Below are 22,057 nucleotides of genomic sequence, written 5' to 3'. Positions count from 1 at the left end.
CGCGTTAAATTGATTTCTCAATAAAATAACATACTAATGTTAAAAATTAAACTGAATGGTTAATGCTAATCAGTCAAATCAATTACCTCCGTCCGTATATCTCTTGTTTTCTTACGCGTTAATAAAATAATGTAAAAAACTAAAATAAATGGTTAACGTTAATCAGTCAAATTAATTACACCGTCCGTAGATCTATTTATTTTTTGGTACGATTTCAATGTATTTTTACCTTTTATAATTTTTCTTTTGAAAAAACAAAAAAAAATAATCTGTTGATTTTTTAAAATTTAGGAAAATAATGAGGGGATAATAACTTTAAAGAATAGATTTCTAAATCAATTAAATGCTTATTATATATTTTGGGAAATAAAATTTTGTAGAATAAAATAAATGTCATATTAAATTATGTACGTATATTTATTTGTGTACAATAAATAATAAATATCAATTATCAATTATCAATGTAACAATATTAGGTGCATAAATAGATTTTTATAATTTTGGCAATAAATAAATAATTATAGTTAAAGGAATATCAATGCTGAAAAATCTTATTAGAAAGCCAATAACATATCAATCTCGTCTGAAAATAAAATTATATAATCAATCTTTAAGGAAAAAAAAAAAAAAAAAAGAAATATATCCGATGGATATATTAAATTTGCTCATGTGGATCATTCCAAAAAAAGAAAAACCGAAAGCACTTTTCTCTATCATATATATATATAGAGAGAGAGAGAGAGGTATATTGGTAAAATTATTAATCAATAAATTTTTATTTTTATACCGTAAGAATCTGCAAGGACTTTGGTCGAACTTAATATCCTATAAATTAGATTCCATTATTCGTAAAACATAATTATCTGAAATATTAAAATAATAATATATATATATACACTGTCTGCAGGTATTACGTTCCGTCCGGCGGCTGTGCAGTTTTTACTTTTAAAATTGAAGTGATTAGGTTAGAAATAATATAATATAATAATGAAATAAACAAATCAACTGGGCATATTGCAAATGCTTTAGGAGACACTAATCACTTTTTGTTGGAGCGAGCGAAATTAAACATTTGATAGTGTGTACTTGGGATTGGATGACTTTACAGCCATTGACCCATATGCCCACACAGATTATTTTTTACAATTAAATAGACATAAATTATTTATTTCACTTTAGGAAAGCTGGGATAGAGACATATGGGTCCAATGTGCACACACACAACAATATACATATATTTGGTGTTCTTGCCAAATGTAGTAACCATTGCATTGATAAACACATACCATATAAGATGAATTCGAATTATAGTGAAACTACCTATGAGTTAATAGCAACAATAATAACTTTAAATAAGATGCTGCCAAAAGCTTATCCTTGAAATGATTCTTCATAAAAAAAGATGTCTAATGAAACTGTGAATAATTATTGATAAACTAGTACCTACTACATATCATGATCATCAACACAGTCTGGCAAAGAGTTTGTTATAATCATCCACCTTGTCCAAATTATAAATTTCTAGATATTATATTATGCTATTATTGCAAAGTAATGGAGGAGGTCAAGGGGTCAACCACTATGGAGAAAAAGAAAATTTAAAAATGGGGTTTTGAGTGGGCCAATATTGACGTGCATTGCAAAAGAAATAGAGAAATTTAACAAGGGAGGTTAACTATCATCACAAATTCATTACAAAGATTTGTTGGTGGTGTACTTTCAGTAGAAAGTGACATAAGTGGACAGCAAAAGAATTGAATCGAAACCCCACGAGCCATTATATCAATGTGTATGAAGATGTTCAAGATTTCATAACATGGATAAACCAAAAACTTGGAAAGTAGTTAGCTACAGCAAACAAACCATTACCAAATAGTACGGCGCCTGAGAATTGATTTGTTAAGGCATCGAGAGCGCCCCAGCAGCAAACAAGAGGTTCCGCCTAGAGAACTGTTGATAAAACGATACATTCATCAGATTCACAAGCAAAGAGGGGGGATTTAGATGCTTCAATTTACCTGGAGAGAGTAGACGGGAGTAGATTTGGTTGGTATGGCCTTTAATGATCTGAGTCTGCTTGTGTTCCCATGTTTGCTGGCAAAATGGACCAATATTTGAGAAATCATAATACAAGGGGTAGATTTTTTGTTCTAGTTGGTAGAGTGATAAATGAGAACTTACATCTCTTCAGTTTTTGGCGACTTCGAACTGGTGGTTACATCCCATAGTTTCACAGTGCAATCGGCAGAACCAGACGCTAGAAGTGAACCTTCACAGCTGAAATGGATAGATACGGGCATGTCAGTGCCTTTGAGGGTTGCAAGTTTTGTCTTCCTACTTTGATGCAGGACTCAGTAAAAACTATATGGAATGTGTTCAAACCTGAAAGCAAGTGACCAAATGCAAGAGCTGTGGCCAACTAAAGGGCAAACACTTCGACCAGTTGCAAGATCCCACATCATTATTGTACCATCTTCATCACCAGATGCCATATAACGACCATCAGGTGACATTGCCAAGCATAGGATCATGCTTCTGTGACCAATGAATATTCTAACACACTCCCCACTCTGGACATCCCATAAACGTACGCTTCTGTCACTTGATCCGGTTGCAATGTAGTTGCAGTTAACATGCCATTGCACGCACTAGATGATGAATTGGGGAAAAGAAATTGTTGTTAAGAATGATACCATTTATTTTAACAATGTTTATGGAAAAACTACTTATTATTTAAGGAGAAGTGCTCACATCTACGTCGGATAGATGGCCTGCCATTATTCTTAAAGGCTGTATTCTGTCCATCGACCAGATTCTTGCTGTCCGATCATGGGAAGCAGTAGCAAAATAGTGTCCTACTGGACTAAACTGCATTAGAATTATCCAGCGACCAATCAGATATGCAGACATGACTAACATAGTAAAAGTTGAATGACAAACTTAGAAATAGTATCCAAATCAAAGGTTTCGATACTTTTATTATCAAAAAACTAGAACTTCTTTTTAGTCAGAAACTTCCAAGAAAGCACGGAACTAATAAACTGGCCCAAGCAAAAGATGAACACGCATACAGAAACATTAGAGAGCATATGGATAGGAACAAAAGGCAAACACAAGTTCCCAAAAATGAGTAAGGAAAAAATGAATATATTGCTTTTTATGGCAGTTTTAAAGATACTAAATTTAAAACACTAATGTGCCATTCTAGCAAAGAGATAATAACATAATATCAGTCACTATAAAATTCTTCTAAAGTGACTGCAGGAGCTCCTTAAAACATGAACCCAATTTTCTTAAGCTACTTTTACCTGTACATCCCATACAGGATAATTGTGTCCCTTGTAGCAAACAAGATTTGCATTCAATTTTGTGCTCCATAATCGAACTGCAAATACACACCATTCTTAAATTGTTAAGAGAAAAAATGGACAGTGAAAAAGTTACAATGCATTGTAAGCAGAGAAACCTACCTGTTGAATCTGATGATGATGACAGAAGAAAATCGCCATATGGATGAAAAGTGGCAGAATGAACAGGACCAGCATGACCTCGAAATAAAGTATAAGATCCTGCCCCAGTGCTTGAGCTAGTCATATGCTCATTGGGTGCTGACTCATTTTCTCCCTGCAAAGGAGCTGACATTACTAGAATCAATGACTGGATATAGCTGTATATGAATTTGACAATCAAGAAACAATCGTTAGTTAGCCACATGATAACTACACACTGCAAAGACTTAAACACTTGGTTCATGGATAGTATAGATTCCTTTCTGAGGACTCACACAAAGGAGCATTCCCTGTAAAGCCTAAAAAAATTCATGATTGGCCTATTCTTTATGTTTATTGGGCAATCCAAGTTCAATAAACTACATGCAGGAGTCTAGACACAATAATAAATTGCACATCCAGCATACACTTTCTAAAGGGAGAAATCAACGTACAATTTCCACTTGGCTGCCCAAGCTTTGCCATGTCCCAAACCTGTTAATTTTGGCTCTCACTTGGTACATCAAAGAGAAATATCAACAATCTAAGATATAAATTGCTTATGAAAATTCAGTGACCTTTAATGATGAGTCAGAAAATCCACCAGCTAGCATAGAACCATCATGAGAAATTGAAGCACAGTTCAAGCTATCAAAGAAAGACGGAATTCTTAGAGATCATTAAAAATGATGAGAAACATTGTATCCTACTGACAACATTCAAATGGAACTTCTCACTTGAAAACCCAACCTGTTATGAGTGTTGACGAAGGTATAGAAGCTGATGGAAGGCAATGCTGTGCTATTCAATTGTACACGGTTCCTCAAATCTTCAAGAATAGAATGTTCCAATTCTATTGGCCTACAAATATGAAGCATAATTTTAACAGAAAATCATTACTACCTATCTATAAAGTGTTCTATAATTTCTAAAATACAAGGTGGCCAACAAACAAAGCCATTATCACAGCAAAGTGTGAACCAGCGTGTGATCATAGGAATGAAAAGGATAAAGAGCTCAGGAAGGAGCACAATCATGTTAGGTAGGAACTTCAACTAGTCCCCTTGAATGATGGAGCTACTGTCTACCATCAGACACATGAGAAAAAAAAAAAAAAAAGAAGAAGAAAAAGGCATCACTTCATAATCTGCATACCTTACTGGCATGGTTAACTCTGGCTTGACGCGTTGTGCTCCAGAAACTACGGCACTCTCCGAACGAGAAGCTTTGGCTGCAGCTCCAGAGACCTTATCCTTTTTTAGCTTTTTAAGTGTACCACCTTGTTTGCCACCATCGACAGATCTTTTCTGGAAGGCTAACATGTTAGTTGACAAAACGAATGGATGCTTCAGGAAGGATGAGAACTATGAAAGGTTTAAAATTAATAACCTTAACTTCTTCCACTTCCTCTCTCATTTCTCCATCTACCTTTTCGGAATCCACATTAGAACCCCCAGTCTTTTCCAACTTCTCTTCTAAGGAATCTTCAAGCAACTGCTGCATTTAAACGGATAAGAATGCAAGACTATTAACTGTTACATGCTCTATACCTGTTGGAGGAAAAAAGACACTACGAGAATGTACTGCAAACAGGTGAAGGTAGGAAAAATATAAACCATGACCAAAATTTTCAAAGCAAACCAAAACATTAGGGCTGTGTTCACTTGTGTTTTGCTTTCATTTTGGCTTCCCTTTTTTTTTTTTTTTTTTTTTCTTTTATGAATTTTGAAAATTTTGAGATGAAATGAGTGTTGGATGATTGAATGGAAAATAGGACTAGACATGATGTTTTTTCTGGAGTGAAATTTTGAGATGAAATGAGTGTTTTTTCTGGAAGATGGAAACACTATAGATAGTAGAATAGTCTAAAAATACAAACTAAAACAAAATTAAATCAGCCAAAAACAGTGTGTTTTGTAACATAGAAAAGATTACATGGACCAAAAGTTCTGGTTCTGTTTACTTATGTTTTCAACTATGTTTTCACGCTAATTATACATTTTCCCCTAAAAAATCACATCCAACACATATTTTCATTTTAAATAGTACTTCAAAAATCTATCTATAATTCAAAACATACATCCAACACCTATTTACATCACATAAAACACCAATTTTCCATTCAAACTCTTAATATTTCCAGAACACCAAAACATATATATTTGAAATTTAACCAAATACAGGACCAGTTTAATCACTGTGCAACCAACATCTTGGAGCAACCAGCTTCACTAGAACCTTTAAAAATACAGCAAAAAACTCAATATAAATTCTTCAATAAAACCTATAATAACTGACACCTTCTTGCTGCTTTACACCTTGAAGCTAAGGTCCAAGATAGTGAGAACACTAGACTGGCAACCAACAAGCTAATTAAGACCAAATGATGTAATCAGCTCACCACTGTAACTTCCATGACTACTGAGTAAAGTATTACACAGCATGAAAATGAAAGTCATCCATTCCTAGAAGATTTTTACCATAAAAGCATAATTGAGCTTATTATGTCCTTTTTCGCAGATGTGTTTTACTACAGAAAATCGTCACCCACATCATCACGATCATATTAAAAAGACGAAAGACTTAAAACTGTGTTTACTTTGTTTTAATGTTTTAGTTTAAATATTTTTAAGGTTAATAAATGTTTGATGCGATGTTCAAGGGCAAAAGTAGATTGAATAGCATGAATGTGAGTTCGAAACACAAGGAAACAAACCCCAACACATCGCTTTCTTCTATTAAAAATAACGAGACATTTGAACCAGGCTACACGCAAAAAGAAACCATGAGAAAATGTAACATACCCAAATCAAGAACACATAAAAATACAAATCAACAATTGACAATTTTTGTAATATAGATAACCCACCCCCCAGTGAATTTCTTTCTGATTTATTGCATTAGCTGCTTCCTGGTCATCTCCAAACAGTGTGACAAATTCTGTGTCATCGGCAATTGAAGTTGGTTGTCCAGAAAAAACTGTAAGGTGGATCAACATTAGTTTAAATATGGTCGTGAAAAGTAAGGACAAAACAGAGCAAGATCAATAAGAAAGCAACACAGAGACAAACAATCAGGAGAGTCAGGAATTGTACCTATAAAGTTGATGTGCTCGTTGACAATTCCAAGCATTGTAATTGATTGGGACTTGTGCAGGTATTGCAGAAGGAGTTCATAGGAATACTGAAATGAAAATCAAGAAGCAAGAATATCTGATAATGTACACCCAATCATGCTTCCTACATGAAAATAGCATCTCACTTCCATTTTTGTAACAATAAAATATGTTAAAAATCTGAAGCAGTAACATGTTGTGGAATCTGTATATCAACATCTTCAAATTTTACTGTGCACAAATGGCTAATTAATCCCAAACCTAATGCATAATAATCCCAGGACACAGTGAATGAGAAATCTTCCTTTTCATCACATAACCTAAATCATAGTTTTCTGTTAATTTCTAGAACAAACAAAAACATTTTCATATGAGATACTGTCAATGTTTTGATCAAAAAACACAATTACCATATTGATAATGGGTTTGGTCAGAACTAATTAGCTATTCTATTTATTAGGCATGTTTCTTGAGTCCCCTAGAGCGACTTTCATTCTGCCATTTGAAGCATCAATTGCAAAAACAATCAATAATTATCTCAATTTCTAGAACATGTAATACTTACAATAATAATAATAATGATGATGATGATGATGATGATGACACTGACCGAGGAAACAGATTCTGAGATATGCTATATAATCAAATGAGGGAGACAAAGTAAATATGTAATTATTAAGTCCCAAGTCCAACCACATGACAGATTTTGTAATTATCCAGGGGTAGCCATATACTCCATTAAAATTCACATCCAACTTATGATAATAATCAGCCATCTTTATAAAATATATGGCGTATACCCACGCCTTCAAATATCCGCACCTAATTCTAGAGCATTGCAATACAAGCCACTGGAACAGTGCTCATACCAGATATAGGGAACTTGTTACACCAGTATACTTTGCAACTAAAGTAGCTCCAAGCAAAAGTAAAAACATGATATAAATGAATGAAAGGGATATATACTTATATGTGTAAACTTGCACACAAGGAATAATTAATAACCATAGTAAACACACCCTAAGGATATGAATATTTACTTATAGAGAGAGAGAGAGAGAGAGAGATTACTTTGCACATCTTAATGTTAGCTTTTGTCTGCCTAAGGGAATGTGCAAATTCCATTTCCTGTATAAACAAATAAATAACACTTCAAAACAACTTGCATCCATATGCATTAAATTACAAACATGAGTCACAGGAAAGTGATGGACCTCAAGATGTGAAGGAGAGAGAACACCTTCTAACTTTTGAAGGTCACGAGAGTGTGCCACTTCGTGATCACCTCGAAAGTTATTAAAGAAACCTCGAGCTGAAAGCAAAACAATGATTTCTAGGTTTTAATCTAAACAGATAATGTGGTGTATAAGAAAGAAAATTATTAAATGGTCATACCTTCTTGAATATGACCCTTTCCAATAAGATCCATAAATGCATGTATGAACACCGGATATAACAATCGAACCAATTCATGCTGCATTATATTTAGAAAAAGTACAAGATTACAAGATACAATGTTCATAGTGGGGGAGATATGAAAGATGTCTCATGCCCTTAAATGACTTTTAGCACTTGGATAACATGTGCATTGACATAATTATAAAAATAACTTAAAACAACACGGAAATTCTTCAGTGATTAGTAGAAACACTGCAATAATATTCGACATAATGAAGAGCCAACATAATATGCAAAAAAGAGAATAAAAAATCAATAAGATGAATGCGCAAAGGAAGTTGCGGTGTGAAAAAGTAGATGGTGTGCGCGCAGGAAACAATTCACTCCCATGCATCAAACGAATAATTTCAAAAGCAAATATAAGTGTTACTTATAAGTGTTACTTACCTGGTAGCATCTCAGGTCAAAGCAACAAAATATCAAAAGATATAAGTGTTACTTACCTGGTATTGATCAAGAGAACTATACGCCCATGAACGGAGTTTGCTATAACTGTCGTGGTACTGAGCAGGAACATCAACCCTGAAAAGCACTTAACCAGTTAGAATAACTCATTACCTCTGGGTGCATAGATTGCAAAATCAGATATTGCACACCAACAGGATACACAGAACATGCCAAAGAAAACTTAATGAATCCCTAGCCTAAGCAATACAAAACAATGAATAACACAAGTAAAAAAAATTCGTGAGATTGAGTGCCAAAAATATCTTCATACTCTGAGAGTGCGAGCATTTGCTTGGCGACATCAAGGTCGATTTGTGCAGTTGAGGAAGCATTACTGCCTTTACTGTGCTGCTGCTTCTCCTGCTGGAAGGCAAGACCCGCTTGCCTAAAACCTCTTTTATCCAAATATGCCAGCACCACTCTATCGATCTCTTCTTGGTCCATTGTATCCGCTATTCAAATCAACTCAACTCCTCCCTCGTTTCCTCCTTGTCCTATCCGCTGACGCAGTTATACCTAAACAACAAATTTTGAATGAAGAGCTTTAGATCTCTTACCCTCGTTTAACAAGAGACAATTCACCGAAATCTCCAGCTCATGAATGTCAAACTCCATATACTGCCTAAAACTAAATTTAATTTGCAGTGTCTAAAGAAAACAACAAGAGGCCTTCCGAATAAGAGTTACAGTCACGAAACCCTAACAAAAGTCCTAAAACAGTATATCAAAGTTAAGAAAACTATAAAAAGATAATGGAATCAAACCTTTTTGTTTTAGAAACGAATCAGCGCGCGTTCGCCGGAGACCTCCCCGAGCAATACTAGTAAATATTACAAATTACCGCCGAACCAACCGGGTGATGTGCTGCGTACGTACTCTCTCCCAACAAGACCTCGTCGATCAAACGGTAGATCCTCCCTTACTGGCAGTGCTAGGCCGGGCCTCCATTAATAGGCCAGGCCCGTGCATGTCTTCGGCTGATAGTCCATTAATAAGATTATTTTTTATAATCTTTTACATACAATTTATTTATAATAAATAATTTGATTTTTTATAAGATTATTATATTTATTTTAATAAATAATAATTAATTTATTATTTTTTATGTATTATATTATTCTTTATTATTTATTTAATAATTTTTATAATATTTTATCTTATTTTTTATCTATATTTTTGTATAAAAATATTATTTTCTAAGAATCAACTTTTTAGTTTTTTATTTTAATTTTTCAAATCAAATTTTCTTTTTTTTTAAATAATTATCAATTAAAAATAAAAATACTTTATTTTTATATTATTTTTACTTTAATTTTAAGGAAAACATAAATACATATTACTTTATTATTTTACATATTTATAAATATTAATTTATCTTAATTCGTGTGCGAAAGTTTAAAAAAAAAAAAAAATTATTTTTAAATATATAAATCCAACCAAAATGACATCTCCCATTAAAGAGGTATTGTATAGTTGAGTGTTACATAAAGTAATATATTTTGAAAATCATAAGATAAGAAAAAAAAAATATCGATAAACAATTTATTAGTAGGTGTGATATGTTATAAATAAATATGATATATCATTTGTTCTATACAAAATGTTAATATTTTATATTTTATTATGTTTTATATAATTTATCTTTTTTTAAATATAATTATATATTTTAATTATAATTTAAATACATCAGCTCACATGCGTGTGTCAAGTGCCACTTTTCGGCTCCAAAATAACAAAAAAAAAAAAGTGAACTTTTTGCACATAAAAATTCTACTTTTATGAACAAAAATTACAAATTTTCCTATTAAAATTAAAACATAAGTGTGTTCGGTTGTCAATTTGGGGTTTTGGGTTTGGATTTATAAATAGTAAAAAATTAATTTTGAATGGTTGTTTGATGGTATATATACAATAATAATAATGTGATGTTTTAAATGTAAAATAAATTTATAATATAATATAAAAAATAATTTTTTTATTTGATATTTTTAGAAAAAAATAAAAACATGTCTTAAAACCGAATACAACCAAAGGGTTTGATTTATTTTTGATTTGATAATGGACTTTTGATTTTAATTCTTTTAAGGATAAATTATATAGACACCATTGTGTTTGAGTAAAAATACATATAATACCTATATGTGTTTTATTTATTGCATAAAATTTCTTGTGTTAATGTATATTTTGTACGAAACATTTTTCTCATTCAAAGCATATTTGATTGTAAATATGATGTCAATAATACAAGTTTTATACATATATAAAAGAGATAATATATCTTAAATGTTTTTTTAATAATATAAATAAATAATTAATTATTTAATCATTTATTTTATAATTTTTGTTATTTTACAAATTGTTATTGATTTTTTAAAAAAATATAAAAATAAATTATTGATTAATTAATTATTTATTTATTTTAGTAAAAAAATATATATTTAAGATGTTTTACATCTTTTATTTGTATACGTTTATTTATATTCAAATATACTTTTGGCGGTAAATTAATAGAAACAGTTCCATGCAATCAATCAAAATGATGTTTTTGTGAATTTTTAAGTGTTATACTACCTACATCCGGCTATAAGATGACATTTATTATTTGTTTGTTGATATTTAAATATTAATTATTATATAAAAACGTAAATACAAATTAAAAAAAAATGACAAAAATAATTCTTTATTGTCTTCTAATACTATCGTAACGACACTTGTGCAAAACAATTATACAAATATAACGATATTTTTAATATTAAATATAATAACGCAAAAGATATATGAGACTCTTAAGTCCGATGAAATTAATATAATTTTTTTTAATAGTAATTTAATATGATAATTTGTGAGAATTATACTTCATATATTATATTTTATTGAAATTTGTACAAATATACCCAATGACACTCCTCGAAGTATCATTTAAATTTAACGGATTTGTTTGGTTTGATTTGATATTGATTTGATTTTTATTTTAAATAGATCAAGGTGTGTTTATTTGGGGAATTTTCTTTAACTTTTACTATTTATTTAATTTTTTTCTCCAAAATACATCAAATTAAATTTATATTTTTTATTTTTTATATTATACTAAAATTTAATTTTTCATTTAAAACATCACTTTATATCACATCATACACTTTTACTATTCAAATTCCAAACTCCAAACAAACACACCTAAGTGGATTTTTTATTTTAAATAGTACTATCGTATACCCAAACCAAAATCGCATTAGAAATCACAACCGAAATTTCTTGGAGCGAAGTGTTCCGCGTAGCTGACGAGTGCCGACCTGCAAGATGGCCCCACCCAATGAAACGTGGCAAATCCTATCCTCACCGGATTACGCTATAGCCTCAAAATCTAACACCAAACTACACTCCGACATCTTTCTGCTCTTCCGTCTCCCGCCTGCCGGAGCACCGCCGTGAAGCAGCAAAGCTGCAGTGCTACATTCGCAAGAAATTCACCAAAGAAAATATAAAAATGTCATTTTCCTCGGTATTATTTTCCCCAATTCACTTCCCATTACCCACCATCTACAGCCATAGCTCTCGCCGCCGAGGCATTTCAGTAACAGCCGCAATTCCACCATTTTCCGCAGTTGCAGACCTCTCTGCAGCTTCCGACACCATCGACGGCACCACGATCGCAGTTATTGGAGGCGGTTCCGTCGCCGCGCTCGCTGCCGTTCTGTCCCTCACCGACCCGGAGAAGCGGCGGCAAATGCAGGCGGAGGAGGTCGGCGGAGGGGACAAGGAAGTGGTTCGGGAGTACTTCAACAACGACGGTTTTCAGAGATGGAGAAGGATTTACGGAGACGCCGACGACGTTAATCGAGTGCAGAAGGACATTAGGTTAGGGCATTCGAAAACGGTGGAGAATGTGATGAAGATGTTGCTGGATGAGGGACCACTGAATGGAGTCTTGGTGTGCGATGCAGGTTGCGGTACTGGTTCCTTATCGATTCCGCTGGCGAAGGAAGGGGCCATTGTGGCGGCGAGTGATATCTCAGCCGCCATGGTTGCCGAGGCTGAGAAGCAGGTCCATTTCTTAACTAACTTAAACTTCCCTCATAGGTGTTCTTCCATTGAAAACATTCCAATTGATTCATAACAGGCATACATTTTTTCTCCACTTGTGTAATTTGGCATCCAGTTAAATATGCTGATTGAATTCAACCATGAATTGATGATGGTAAACATATGACAGAAAACCATATACTAAATGATGCATTTTCTGAAAAACTTGCTGGGAATTTGAGGTCCAACTCTAGTGTACTTATCAAACTTTTGCAGATTTGTCTAGATGTTTGTTAGGTTGAACTGATTATTTTCGACACCTTTGGCGATTAAGTAGTAGACGCTGATAAGGATCTTTGTTAGCTTTAGCTGAGTAGTTTCATCTACCTTTGGCGATTAAGTAGTAGACATCGATAAGAATTTTTGTTACCTTGAGCTGAGTAGTTTCATCTACCTTTGGGGATTAAGTAGTTGACGCCCATAAGGATTTTTGTTACCTTGAGCTGAGTAGTTTCATCTACCTTTGGGGATTAAGTAGTAGGCGCCCATAAGGATTTTTGTTAGCTTGAGCTGAGCAGTTTCATCTACCTTTGGCGATTAAGTTGTAGATGCCGATAAGGAATTTTTTTAGCTTGAGCTGAGTAGTTTCATCTACCTTTGGCAATTAAGTAGTAGACGCCGATAAGGATTTTTGTTAGCTTGAGTTTGAACTTTACCTTTGGTGAAGTTCGTTGTTTACCCATTTTCATTCAAGTCATCATGTTGGCCCTCAGTATCATGCATACGGAGAGGTTGAATTGAAATCCTGCACAAGAAAAGCAGATACTTTGAGTATAAAGTTTGATTTGATGATCTACTCAAATCAATGCTGATAAGTTGACTTTGATGCAGGCAAGCGAAGAGCTTCTTCAAGGGAAGGACGAACTTCCCACTGGACTCGTGTTACCTAAATTTGAAGTGAAGGACTTGGAGAGCTTGGATGGAAAGTACGACACAGTTGTATGCCTAGATGTTTTAATACACTATCCACAACATAAGGCTGATGGTATGATTGCCCACTTGACTTCTTTGGCCAAGGATCGTTTAATTCTAAGTTTTGCGCCGAAGACATTTTACTATGATTTACTGAAGAGAGTAGGAGAGTTATTCCCCGGACCTTCAAAGGCTACGAGGGCATATCTTCATGCTGAGGCAGATATAGAGAGGGCGTTGAAAAAGGTTGGGTGGCGTATAAGAAAGAGAGGTTTGATCACCACACAGTTTTACTTTTCTCGAATTGTTGAGGCCATTCCTGCTTAAGCTGAAAGAGAGGTTAGACATGATTTTTTAGAAGTTTATCTCAATTTATAACCTCCTAAATCTGCTCATTCATCCTTGCGTTATCCATGCCACGTGTAATAGATAAGTTTATGTAATCATTTGTACAACTTGTGTGGAAATTTTTGCTAGCTAATGCTGTCTTTAAGTGTAAAGTTGTTCCCTGAGATTCAGAATCTTTATGTATATTCTGGTTCTACTCTTACCATGTTTGACCCATGCTTTTCGATATTCTTGGTTTACTTCTTCCTCATGTGATCTCTTTTTGTGTTATATAATAGTCCAAAGACACTCTGAATTATAGATGATATGTTTGGGACACTGTCATTCCAGAAATGATCAAAGATCATAAAGCAAATTTGTGCTACATTTGGCTTTTGGTCGATGCTGATGTGTATTAAATACCGAAACAGAGCTTCATTTCGGCTCGGTTGCGCCCTTTCTTTTGCATCATCTCTTATGACCCTCGTCTCATTGTCACCAATGTCAAGTTCTATAGGGATCAATGATGCCCGAATGCATATGTTGCTTAAGCATCATTTCTATCTAAGGTTGTTTGTCTAAGGGTGTTTTTGTAAAAAATTTCTATATATTTTTTTATAAAAAATAATATATTATATATATTTATTACTTTTTCGTCCCAAACACCGTGCAATATTTGTTTTTTAGTATGTCCAAACACCCTGCAACATTTATTAGGAAATAATTAATTATACTTAATCTATATCCCCACACTTTATCTTATCACATCACTTTAATAAATAAAAAAAATATATATATATTTTTAGTATTTTTTTATATTAGTTACTTATGAAAAAAATAACATTTCAAAGTATTTTACAAAAACAAATTACTCAATAAAATTGTAGTCATTCTTTAAAATGTTGGTCCAAAGAAAATAGTACTGAATCCGATGGTCTCGTTGAATTGATCCATGCGGTAAAATTACACCGTCAGCATTCAATCTTTACCCAAAATAGGCAATTGGGGTTTCACGTTGAAAACAAGGATACAAAACATCGTCAAAATCGCTGTAGTTAATGAGATTCCCGATAAGTCTTGCGCAATCTTCAGCCTAAATCCACACCTCAGTTGATCATTATTCTGGATTTAGGATCTAACACATTAATTTTTGAACTGTTTTCTTTTCCAAAAAGAGCCCCCCTTTGCCAAAAATTCGAGTCAAGTCAGTCTGTGGTAACTCCATTTTTGTCACTGCAAAGAAATCCTTATCCTCAGCGCACTTGACATCGGACGTGTTTATTCTTTAGTTTTAATTATTCGGTGACAGTGATTAGAGGACAACGAGTTGCTTCCATTTGATGATCTTCGGGATTCACGCTGTGTTTTTGAGTGCGGAACTTCATTCGGGTTTTATATATGTTTTGAAACTGGTGGGGTTTTTAGAGGAGCGACGGTCGTTATGGCGGGGATGTGGGCTTTTGCAGTGGCTTCGATTTTTTGTTTGATGTGTGTGTTGGTGGAGGGCAAGTACATGGTTTACAACACTTCTTCGGGGATTGATCCTCGAAAGCTTAATGTGCATTTGGTTCCTCATACGCATGATGATGTTGGGTGGTTGAAGACTGTCGATCAGTACTATGTGGGATCCAACAATTCAATTCAGGTACTTGGGTTTTTGCTTTTCTTTTTGTACTTTAACTTTCAGTCGACTGTCTAAGCAGTTCTTTTGCAACTGCATTGATTGAAAGGTGTTCGTTTATATTTGTGATGAATGCAAAAGTTGAAAATGTTGTGTGTAGGGAGCATGTGTGCAGAATGTGTTGGATTCTTTAATTCCAGCCTTGCTTGCTGATGAAAACCGGAGATTCATTTATGTTGAGCAGGTACAACTTTTTGTACTAATTCGTTCAATTGACAAGCTAATGGAATGCACATTGATGTGGGTATTTTCTGTTTGTAATGGACAGGCATTTTTCCAAAGGTGGTGGAGACAACAGAGTGAAGCCGTAAAAAGGACAGTTAGAAAGCTTGTGAGCTCGGGCCAACTGGAGTTAATGTACAAAGAACACTTCATTACACAGTCGAGGAGAAAAAGACTTGTGCTGCTTATGTGTTGTGAATATATGATTGTGTTCCCTTGTCTTTTCTTATGCAGAAATGGTGGCATGTGCATGCACGATGAGGCGGCACCACATTATATCGACATGATTGATCAGACAACACTAGGACACCGGTATATCAAGGAGCAATTTGACGTCACTCCGAGAACTGGATGGCAAATTGATCCCTTTGGACACTCTGCAGTTCAGGCTTACCTTTTGGGGGCAGAGGTGTTGTTGTGTAGTCCATGAAATATATTATATCATTCTTTATGCATATTAATTGGACCTAGTGTTGTAATTGGATTTTAGGTTGGATTCGATTCTCTTTTCTTTGGTCGTATTGACTATCAAGATCGAGCCAAAAGGAGAGATGAGAAGAAGCTTGAGGTTATCTGGCAGGGTTCCAAAACTCGTGGTTCATCCTCTCAGGTTAATGATTGTTCAACGTTTGGTCCCAAATTTATAGTTATGTGCTATTTCTAGCCACTGCATGGAAACTTCATCAAAGTTTGTGTCTTGTTATTTCAGATATTTGCTGGTGCTTTTTATGCTGGGAACTATGAACCTCCTACTGGTTTTTATTTTGAAATCAATGATGATTCTCCTGTAGTCCAGGTAATTCCTTTGAGTTAGAGATCTCCAATTTACTAGTTGCATATGGAGATACTGACATCTCCTATCATGCTTTTCTTGAAGGATGACATGGATCTCTTCGACTATAACGTTCACGATCGTGTCAATGATTTTGTAGCTGCTGCCTTATCGCAGGTAAATTAGTTATATGGTTTATATTTCCTTCTGACATGTTCTTATGACTTTTCATCAGTGTGAACTGCTTAATTATTAAGAATTTGGATATATTGTATTCATCCTTCCCCTTTCCCCCTGTTTATGGCAAATCTGTTGTGATTAGGATAATATTACTTATGAAAACCCTGCTACTCTGTTGGTTTTGTCTGCAGGCTAATGTCACACGCTCGAATCACATAATGTGGACTATGGGCACAGATTTCAAGTACCAATATGCTGAGACATGGTTCCGGAACATGGACAAACTTATACATTATGTGAATCTGGTTTGTTATCTTCTGGGTCAATTCATAATATGCTATCATTGCTGGATGATTATTGAGCAGTTTCTGTGTCTAATATGTATCTTGTTAGCTCCCTTAGTGTCTTATTTAGCTGAAACTGAAGTATTGTGCTAAACCAATGATATTAGACAATGTCGAAGTGTTCTTACTCAATATATGGTGGTATGTTGCTTAAACTGTTAAACTTCATTGCAGGATGGCCGTGTCAATGCCTTTTATTCCACACCGTCTTTCTATACCGATGCAAAGCATGCTCTGAATGAGTCATGGCCTCTTAAATCAGACGATTACTTTCCGTGAGTTTATGATTTTAATCATTTGAATGTCTCCAGAAAATTGATAGTGATCTATTTACATCATGTGGTAGTAACTTAATGATGTTACATCAGGTATGCGGATCGCATAAATGCTTACTGGACTGGCTATTTCACAAGTAGACCTGCCACCAAGCGATATGTCAGAGTTATGAGTGGCTATTACTTGGTATGCCATGAAACTTTGTTGTATGTTCTCTATTCATTAATGTTCCTTCTCATTGGATGATTTAAACACGATATCTCAATGCACTTTAATATTTGATAGGCAGCAAGACAGTTAGAATATTTCCTAGGAAGAAGTAAATCAGGACCCACAACCGACTCTTTAGCAGATGCTTTGGCAATTGCACAGCATCATGATGCAGTTTCTGGTACTGAAAAGCAACATGTTGCTGATGACTATGCAAAAAGGCTTTTTATAGGTTACAAGGAGGTATGGTCATTTAAAATTGCTATTTGTTACCGCCAAGTGGCTTGCGCATGAAGTGTTTTTTAAATTAGAATCTTTATGCAGTCTGAGAGTGTTGTAGCTACTTCCCTTGGCTGTCTCATACAATCGTCCTCATCTTCTAAGTGTAAGAGTCCAGCCACAAATTTCAAACAGGCAAGTATCAAGGCACCTCTAGCTCTTTTTGATCTTCAAAGATCTAATTGAAATCTTTCTAGTCATCAAATTCATTCTTCTGTTTTGACCTTTGGTAGTTTGTGCTCATTTTAATGATCTATTCTTCTATAGTATTTGTTTTAATGGATGATATGGATAACTGAAACTGTGCGTAGCTTTTGGAGTTTGCTAGATGCCATTGAGTTAATGTATTCTTCGTCTTTCCAGTGTCCACTTCTGAACATAAGTTATTGTCCTCCAACGGAAGTTGATCTTTCCCCAGGGAAAAAGTTGGTAAGTAAAATTTCTAGCTTGTATCGATGCATGTACTGTCAATTCAAATTGTGAGAATAGATTTTACAAGGTATCATCAAGGTGTATGTATATATATTGTGCCATAAACAACTCAATTTCTTGCCATCTCTAGGTGGTACTTGTCTACAACTCTTTGGGCTGGAAAAGATCAGATGTTGTGAGGATTCCGGTAACTAATTTTAATTTGTACCTTTTGTTTAAAAAATGATAAGTGTACATTTGTCCCATTAATGGGAGAAAAGGCCAAATGAATGACCAAGTGATTATGATATTCATTTATTTGATGGACTCTATCAGGTAATCAATGAGAATGTTCAAGTTAAAGATTCCTCTGGGAAATTAGTTCCATCACAGATTCTTCCCATAGTCAATGCTTCAATGGCCAATAGAAAATTCTACGCCAGTGCACATATGGGTGAATCTCCTTCCACCACCCCGACATATTGGCTTGCATTTAAAGCAGATGTTCCACCTCTTGGTTTCAGCACATACGTTATTTCCACTGCTACATCAGCAGGTTAGCCTTTTTATCTAATGTCCCAAGAAGTTACTGTATGATGTTTGTTGATTTTTAATATTTCAGTTCAGTACATTCTGAAGTATTCACTTTTGAATGTTCCGATGCAGGTTCTTCCTTGATTGAACCTACCATATATACTTTTGATGGAAGTCAGAATGAGAATATAGAAATAGGGCCTGGTGATTTGAAGCTTATATACTCAGGACATGATGGAAAGCTTATGCAATATATCAATAGCAAAAGCACGGTATGCAAATAGTAGCTTTCTATATACTGCTCTGGAGTTCTCTCAATAGCTATCCACTCTATTCCCCTTCATATTTGTGGTGTAGTTAATTAAAGGCGCATAATACTGTTGTATTTCGTAATGAAGGTGAACAATTCCCTAGAGCAATCGTACAGCTACTATACAGCGGATGATGGGAGTAAGGATTCTCCCAAAGATTTACAGGTACTCATTATGCAAACTTTGTATTTTTGACCCAAAATTTGCGCTAAGATTGTTTTGAATAATTCATTTACTTGATGAAGGCTTCGGGAGCATACATTTTCCGGCCAAATGCCACATACCAAGTACAACCTTCAGGAAAGGTATTCAATTTCCCCCCAATGTTTATCTTCTATGTTTGTATGATAATCAACAATCTAATCTATTGTATATTGTAGACTCCACTTACGGTTTTTAGGGGACCACTCTTTGATGAAGTTCATCAGAAGATTAGCTCATGGATATATCAGGTCAGTTTCATATTTAATGTATAACCAATTTGACATCCAAATGCTGAAATAAGATACCAATTTCTTATCATCTTCAGTCTTTTTTGTAATGAGTTAACATATTTGTTCGCAGATTACGAGAGTGTACAAAGAGAAGGAACACGTTGAGCTGGAATTTACTGTAAGATAATTTCCCTTTCCTATTTTTAACAACTTCATCTGTTCAATTGTATTAGCTGCTTGGTGAAGCACGTTACTTTGAAATTCTCATGTTGGAAGCTCTCTTTATTATCTGGAATTACAGGTTGGTCCCATACCTGTAGATGATGGATTTGGGAAAGAGGTTGTGACCCAGTTAAAAACACAAATAGGAAGCAACAAAACATTTTACACAGACTCTAACGGCCGTGATTTTCTAGAGCGGGTATGAAATTCATTTCTACCAAAAAATGATTCCTCTCTATCATAGATACTATTGGCAGGTACCACAGATGAACTTCACCATAGTTTTCCCCTATTCTGATTTTAATCTTCACTTTTGTATAGATTCGAGACTACAGAGCTGATTGGGACCTTCAAGTAAACCAACCGGTTGCAGGAAATTACTACCCGGTATTTGAATTAGAACTAAGACATTATATATGCATATATCCAACTATCTGTCTAAGTGCTGTTATGCATCCCTTATTGACGTGAACATATAGCTGTTATCTTCTTAGCTTCACATTATGCCAATAGTGATAGTTCTCTATGGAGTCTTGCTAAAACTATCTTTTGAAGTGTGTTGTTTTGGCACTAGCAATGTTTTAACTTTTAACTGTCCTATATAGTAAAATTGGATTGATTACATGTAACTGACTATTAAAATAGTATTACATTGCTTCCCTGGTTATACATTTTCAATATAATCAACCACATTCTATGCCAAATGAGAAAAGTCGTGAATCTTTTGTCAAAGCCACTAACCTTTCTTAGATTCAAGTACCTTGGAAGTTCAACTGAATTTGTTATAGTTCAAGTAGACATAAACCATTCATTATTCTTGTTGCTTATCGAATACTGTCAAGTGCTAAGTTCACACTAATCTATAATTGGGTAACAGTTCATACATATTTTTGGTGGATAAACTTCAATATTTTGTTCTGTGTCCGGCTTTCCTTTCAGATCAATCTCGGAATTTACATCAAAGATGAAAGCACAGAACTTTCAGTTTTGGTGGATAGATCAGTTGGGGGCTCGAGTATTAATGATGGTGAAGTGGAGATAATGCTACACAGGTTTTTCGTCTGTACCTATTGCCTACTGCAATTTATTTCTCATATTTATCTTTACTCTCTTTCTGGCTGTTTCTTAACAATCAATGTAAACCATCATTTTGTAGGAGATTACTCCATGATGATGGTAGAGGTGTTGCCGAGGCTCTAAATGAAACCGTCTGTGTTCAGAATAAATGCTCTGGTCTAACTGTAAGCAAGCTCTTCTACTAAAACAACACTGCCCTGATTTTTGTTCTTGGTACGTATTCATGATTAATTATGCCCATTCCCGACAGGTTCAAGGTAAGTACTATCTCAGGCTCGATCCACTTGGAGATGGAGCCAAATGGCGCAGGTCATTTGGTCAGGAGATTTACTCGCCGTTTCTTTTGGCTTTCACCGAGCAGGTTTGTCATATCTCCACACTGACATCATTCCCGACCTGTTTGCATTTGTAACCCGGTTCTACTTGCATACACCAACAGGATGATTCATGGACAAACTTCCCAGTGCCAACGTTTACTGCCATGGACCCTTCTTACAGTCTGCCTGATAATGTTGCCATATTAACGCTCGAGGTAAACCATTGTGCTTTCATATGAAAAAAATGTGAATTTTCTTGATTTTGGCAGCAAAATGTTTATTCAACTTTTGTTGTGGCTCAGGAACTTGCAGACGGAAGTGTTCTTTTTCGCTTGGCACATCTGTACGAGGTTTGTCTTCTTAAACTGACCTCATGGATTCTTTTCTGAATTAGACACGAGTGTTGATCTCTTTGTTTTTGGTTGCGTAACAGGAAGGAGAGGACAAGGATTTATCTGCGTTGGCAACGGTGGATTTGAAGAAAGTGTTTCCAAATAAGGTGCGCAAGATCAAAGAAATGAGCCTATCTGCTAACCAAGAAAGGGAAGAAATGGAGAGGAAAAGATTATCCTGGAAAGTAGAAGGCTTGAGTACAAAGCCAAAGGCTGATATCCGAGGAGGGCTCGTAGATTCTGATTTGGTTGTCGAACTCGGCCCCATGGAAATACGAACCTTCATCATCCACTTCGACTCAAAAGATGTCCTGAAGGCGGACAGGTAAGTCGCCTCATTTACAGCATTGGCTGGTCTGTTACAGCAGCTGACTGAATTCAATCTCTGATCATCTGCGTGCCCGATTACAGATAAGTTGCTTCCATCCTGTCCGTTTCTTCCAATAAAGAGCTCGAATAATGGCAACGCGGCTGATGATCAGTGTCTGGTGGTTCTATGGGCTATTGACTTTGCAGCAATGTATGAAACTGAAACTTTTGCATTTCAAGTGTATTTTGGAACATGTTT

General features: G+C 34.8%; 3 protein-coding genes across 4 annotated transcripts; 2 read left to right on the top strand and 1 right to left on the bottom strand.

Annotated features, from left to right (window-relative positions):
* Positions 1-1,651: 1,651 nt before the first annotated feature.
* Positions 1,652-9,454, bottom strand: LOC127240567 (transcription initiation factor TFIID subunit 5). Of its 2 annotated transcripts, none has more exons than XM_051259304.1 (20): positions 9,273-9,454; positions 8,780-9,024; positions 8,505-8,583; positions 7,999-8,077; positions 7,818-7,915; positions 7,675-7,731; positions 6,584-6,671; positions 6,358-6,467; positions 4,878-4,985; positions 4,644-4,795; positions 4,239-4,349; positions 4,067-4,136; positions 3,944-3,983; positions 3,471-3,635; positions 3,309-3,385; positions 2,752-2,868; positions 2,383-2,648; positions 2,182-2,277; positions 2,019-2,094; positions 1,652-1,950 (listed from the first exon to the last, which is right to left on the bottom strand). In XM_051259304.1, exons 2-20 carry the CDS (start codon positions 8,950-8,952, stop codon positions 1,900-1,902), a joined length of 2,013 nt encoding a protein of 670 aa, XP_051115261.1. In that variant the 5' UTR covers positions 8,953-9,024; positions 9,273-9,454; the 3' UTR covers positions 1,652-1,899. The 2 variants fall into 2 exon arrangements, with proteins under 2 accessions (XP_051115261.1, XP_051115271.1); XM_051259314.1 differs by having other exon boundaries at positions 4,878-4,982.
* A 2,412-nt stretch (positions 9,455-11,866) lies between these two features.
* On the top strand, positions 11,867-14,098 carry LOC127240562 (magnesium protoporphyrin IX methyltransferase, chloroplastic). The gene is made up of 2 exons (XM_051259291.1): positions 11,867-12,550; positions 13,420-14,098. The coding sequence occupies exons 1-2, from the start codon at positions 11,993-11,995 to the stop codon at positions 13,825-13,827; spliced, it is 966 nt and encodes a 321-aa protein (XP_051115248.1). The 5' UTR covers positions 11,867-11,992; the 3' UTR covers positions 13,828-14,098.
* Positions 14,099-14,863: 765 nt separating this feature from the next.
* LOC127240531 (probable alpha-mannosidase At5g13980) lies at positions 14,864-22,052 on the top strand. The gene is made up of 29 exons (XM_051259254.1): positions 14,864-15,472; positions 15,609-15,692; positions 15,777-15,865; positions 15,965-16,139; positions 16,221-16,340; positions 16,440-16,526; positions 16,608-16,679; positions 16,874-16,987; positions 17,201-17,301; positions 17,395-17,488; positions 17,588-17,755; positions 17,837-17,926; positions 18,155-18,220; positions 18,354-18,410; positions 18,539-18,758; positions 18,869-19,008; positions 19,135-19,212; positions 19,293-19,352; positions 19,428-19,499; positions 19,612-19,659; positions 19,783-19,902; positions 20,025-20,090; positions 20,643-20,755; positions 20,860-20,944; positions 21,031-21,141; positions 21,220-21,312; positions 21,400-21,447; positions 21,531-21,814; positions 21,901-22,052. The coding sequence occupies exons 1-29, from the start codon at positions 15,269-15,271 to the stop codon at positions 21,902-21,904; spliced, it is 3,063 nt and encodes a 1,020-aa protein (XP_051115211.1). The 5' UTR covers positions 14,864-15,268; the 3' UTR covers positions 21,905-22,052.
* The last annotated feature ends 5 nt before the right edge of the window (positions 22,053-22,057 follow it).

This window comes from Andrographis paniculata, unplaced genomic scaffold, assembly GCF_009805555.1.
Source record: "Andrographis paniculata isolate CXL003 unplaced genomic scaffold, ASM980555v1 Contig18END, whole genome shotgun sequence".
NCBI classification, from domain to species: Eukaryota; Viridiplantae; Streptophyta; class Magnoliopsida; order Lamiales; family Acanthaceae; genus Andrographis; species Andrographis paniculata.
Note: the sequence above shows the minus strand (reverse complement) of the source record. Positions and strands in the feature narration are given on the sequence as shown.

What these genes read in the sequence shown, in the direction of transcription:
- LOC127240531 (XM_051259254.1), top strand. Translation starts at nt 15,269, where the DNA reads ATGGCGGGGATGTGGGCTTTTGCAGTGGCTTCGATTTTTTGTTTGATG. An exon ending in TAGCTGCTGCCTTATCGCAG is followed by an intron (nt 16,680 to 16,873) that starts GTAAATTAGTTA and finishes TTTTGTCTGCAG; the next exon opens with GCTAATGTCACACGCTCGAA. An exon ending in AAATCAGACGATTACTTTCC is followed by an intron (nt 17,302 to 17,394) that starts GTGAGTTTATGA and finishes ATGTTACATCAG; the next exon opens with GTATGCGGATCGCATAAATG.
- LOC127240567 (XM_051259304.1), bottom strand. Translation starts at nt 8,952, where the DNA reads ATGGACCAAGAAGAGATCGATAGAGTGGTGCTGGCATATTTGGATAAA. An exon ending in CTAACATTAAGATGTGCAAA is followed by an intron (nt 6,672 to 7,674) that starts GTAATCTCTCTC and finishes TTTTCATTTCAG; the next exon opens with TATTCCTATGAACTCCTTCT. An exon ending in AGGAAGTGGAAGAAGTTAAG is followed by an intron (nt 4,796 to 4,877) that starts GTTATTAATTTT and finishes TTAGCCTTCCAG; the next exon opens with AAAAGATCTGTCGATGGTGG.
- LOC127240562 (XM_051259291.1), top strand. Translation starts at nt 11,993, where the DNA reads ATGTCATTTTCCTCGGTATTATTTTCCCCAATTCACTTCCCATTACCC. An exon ending in TTGCCGAGGCTGAGAAGCAG is followed by an intron (nt 12,551 to 13,419) that starts GTCCATTTCTTA and finishes ACTTTGATGCAG; the next exon opens with GCAAGCGAAGAGCTTCTTCA.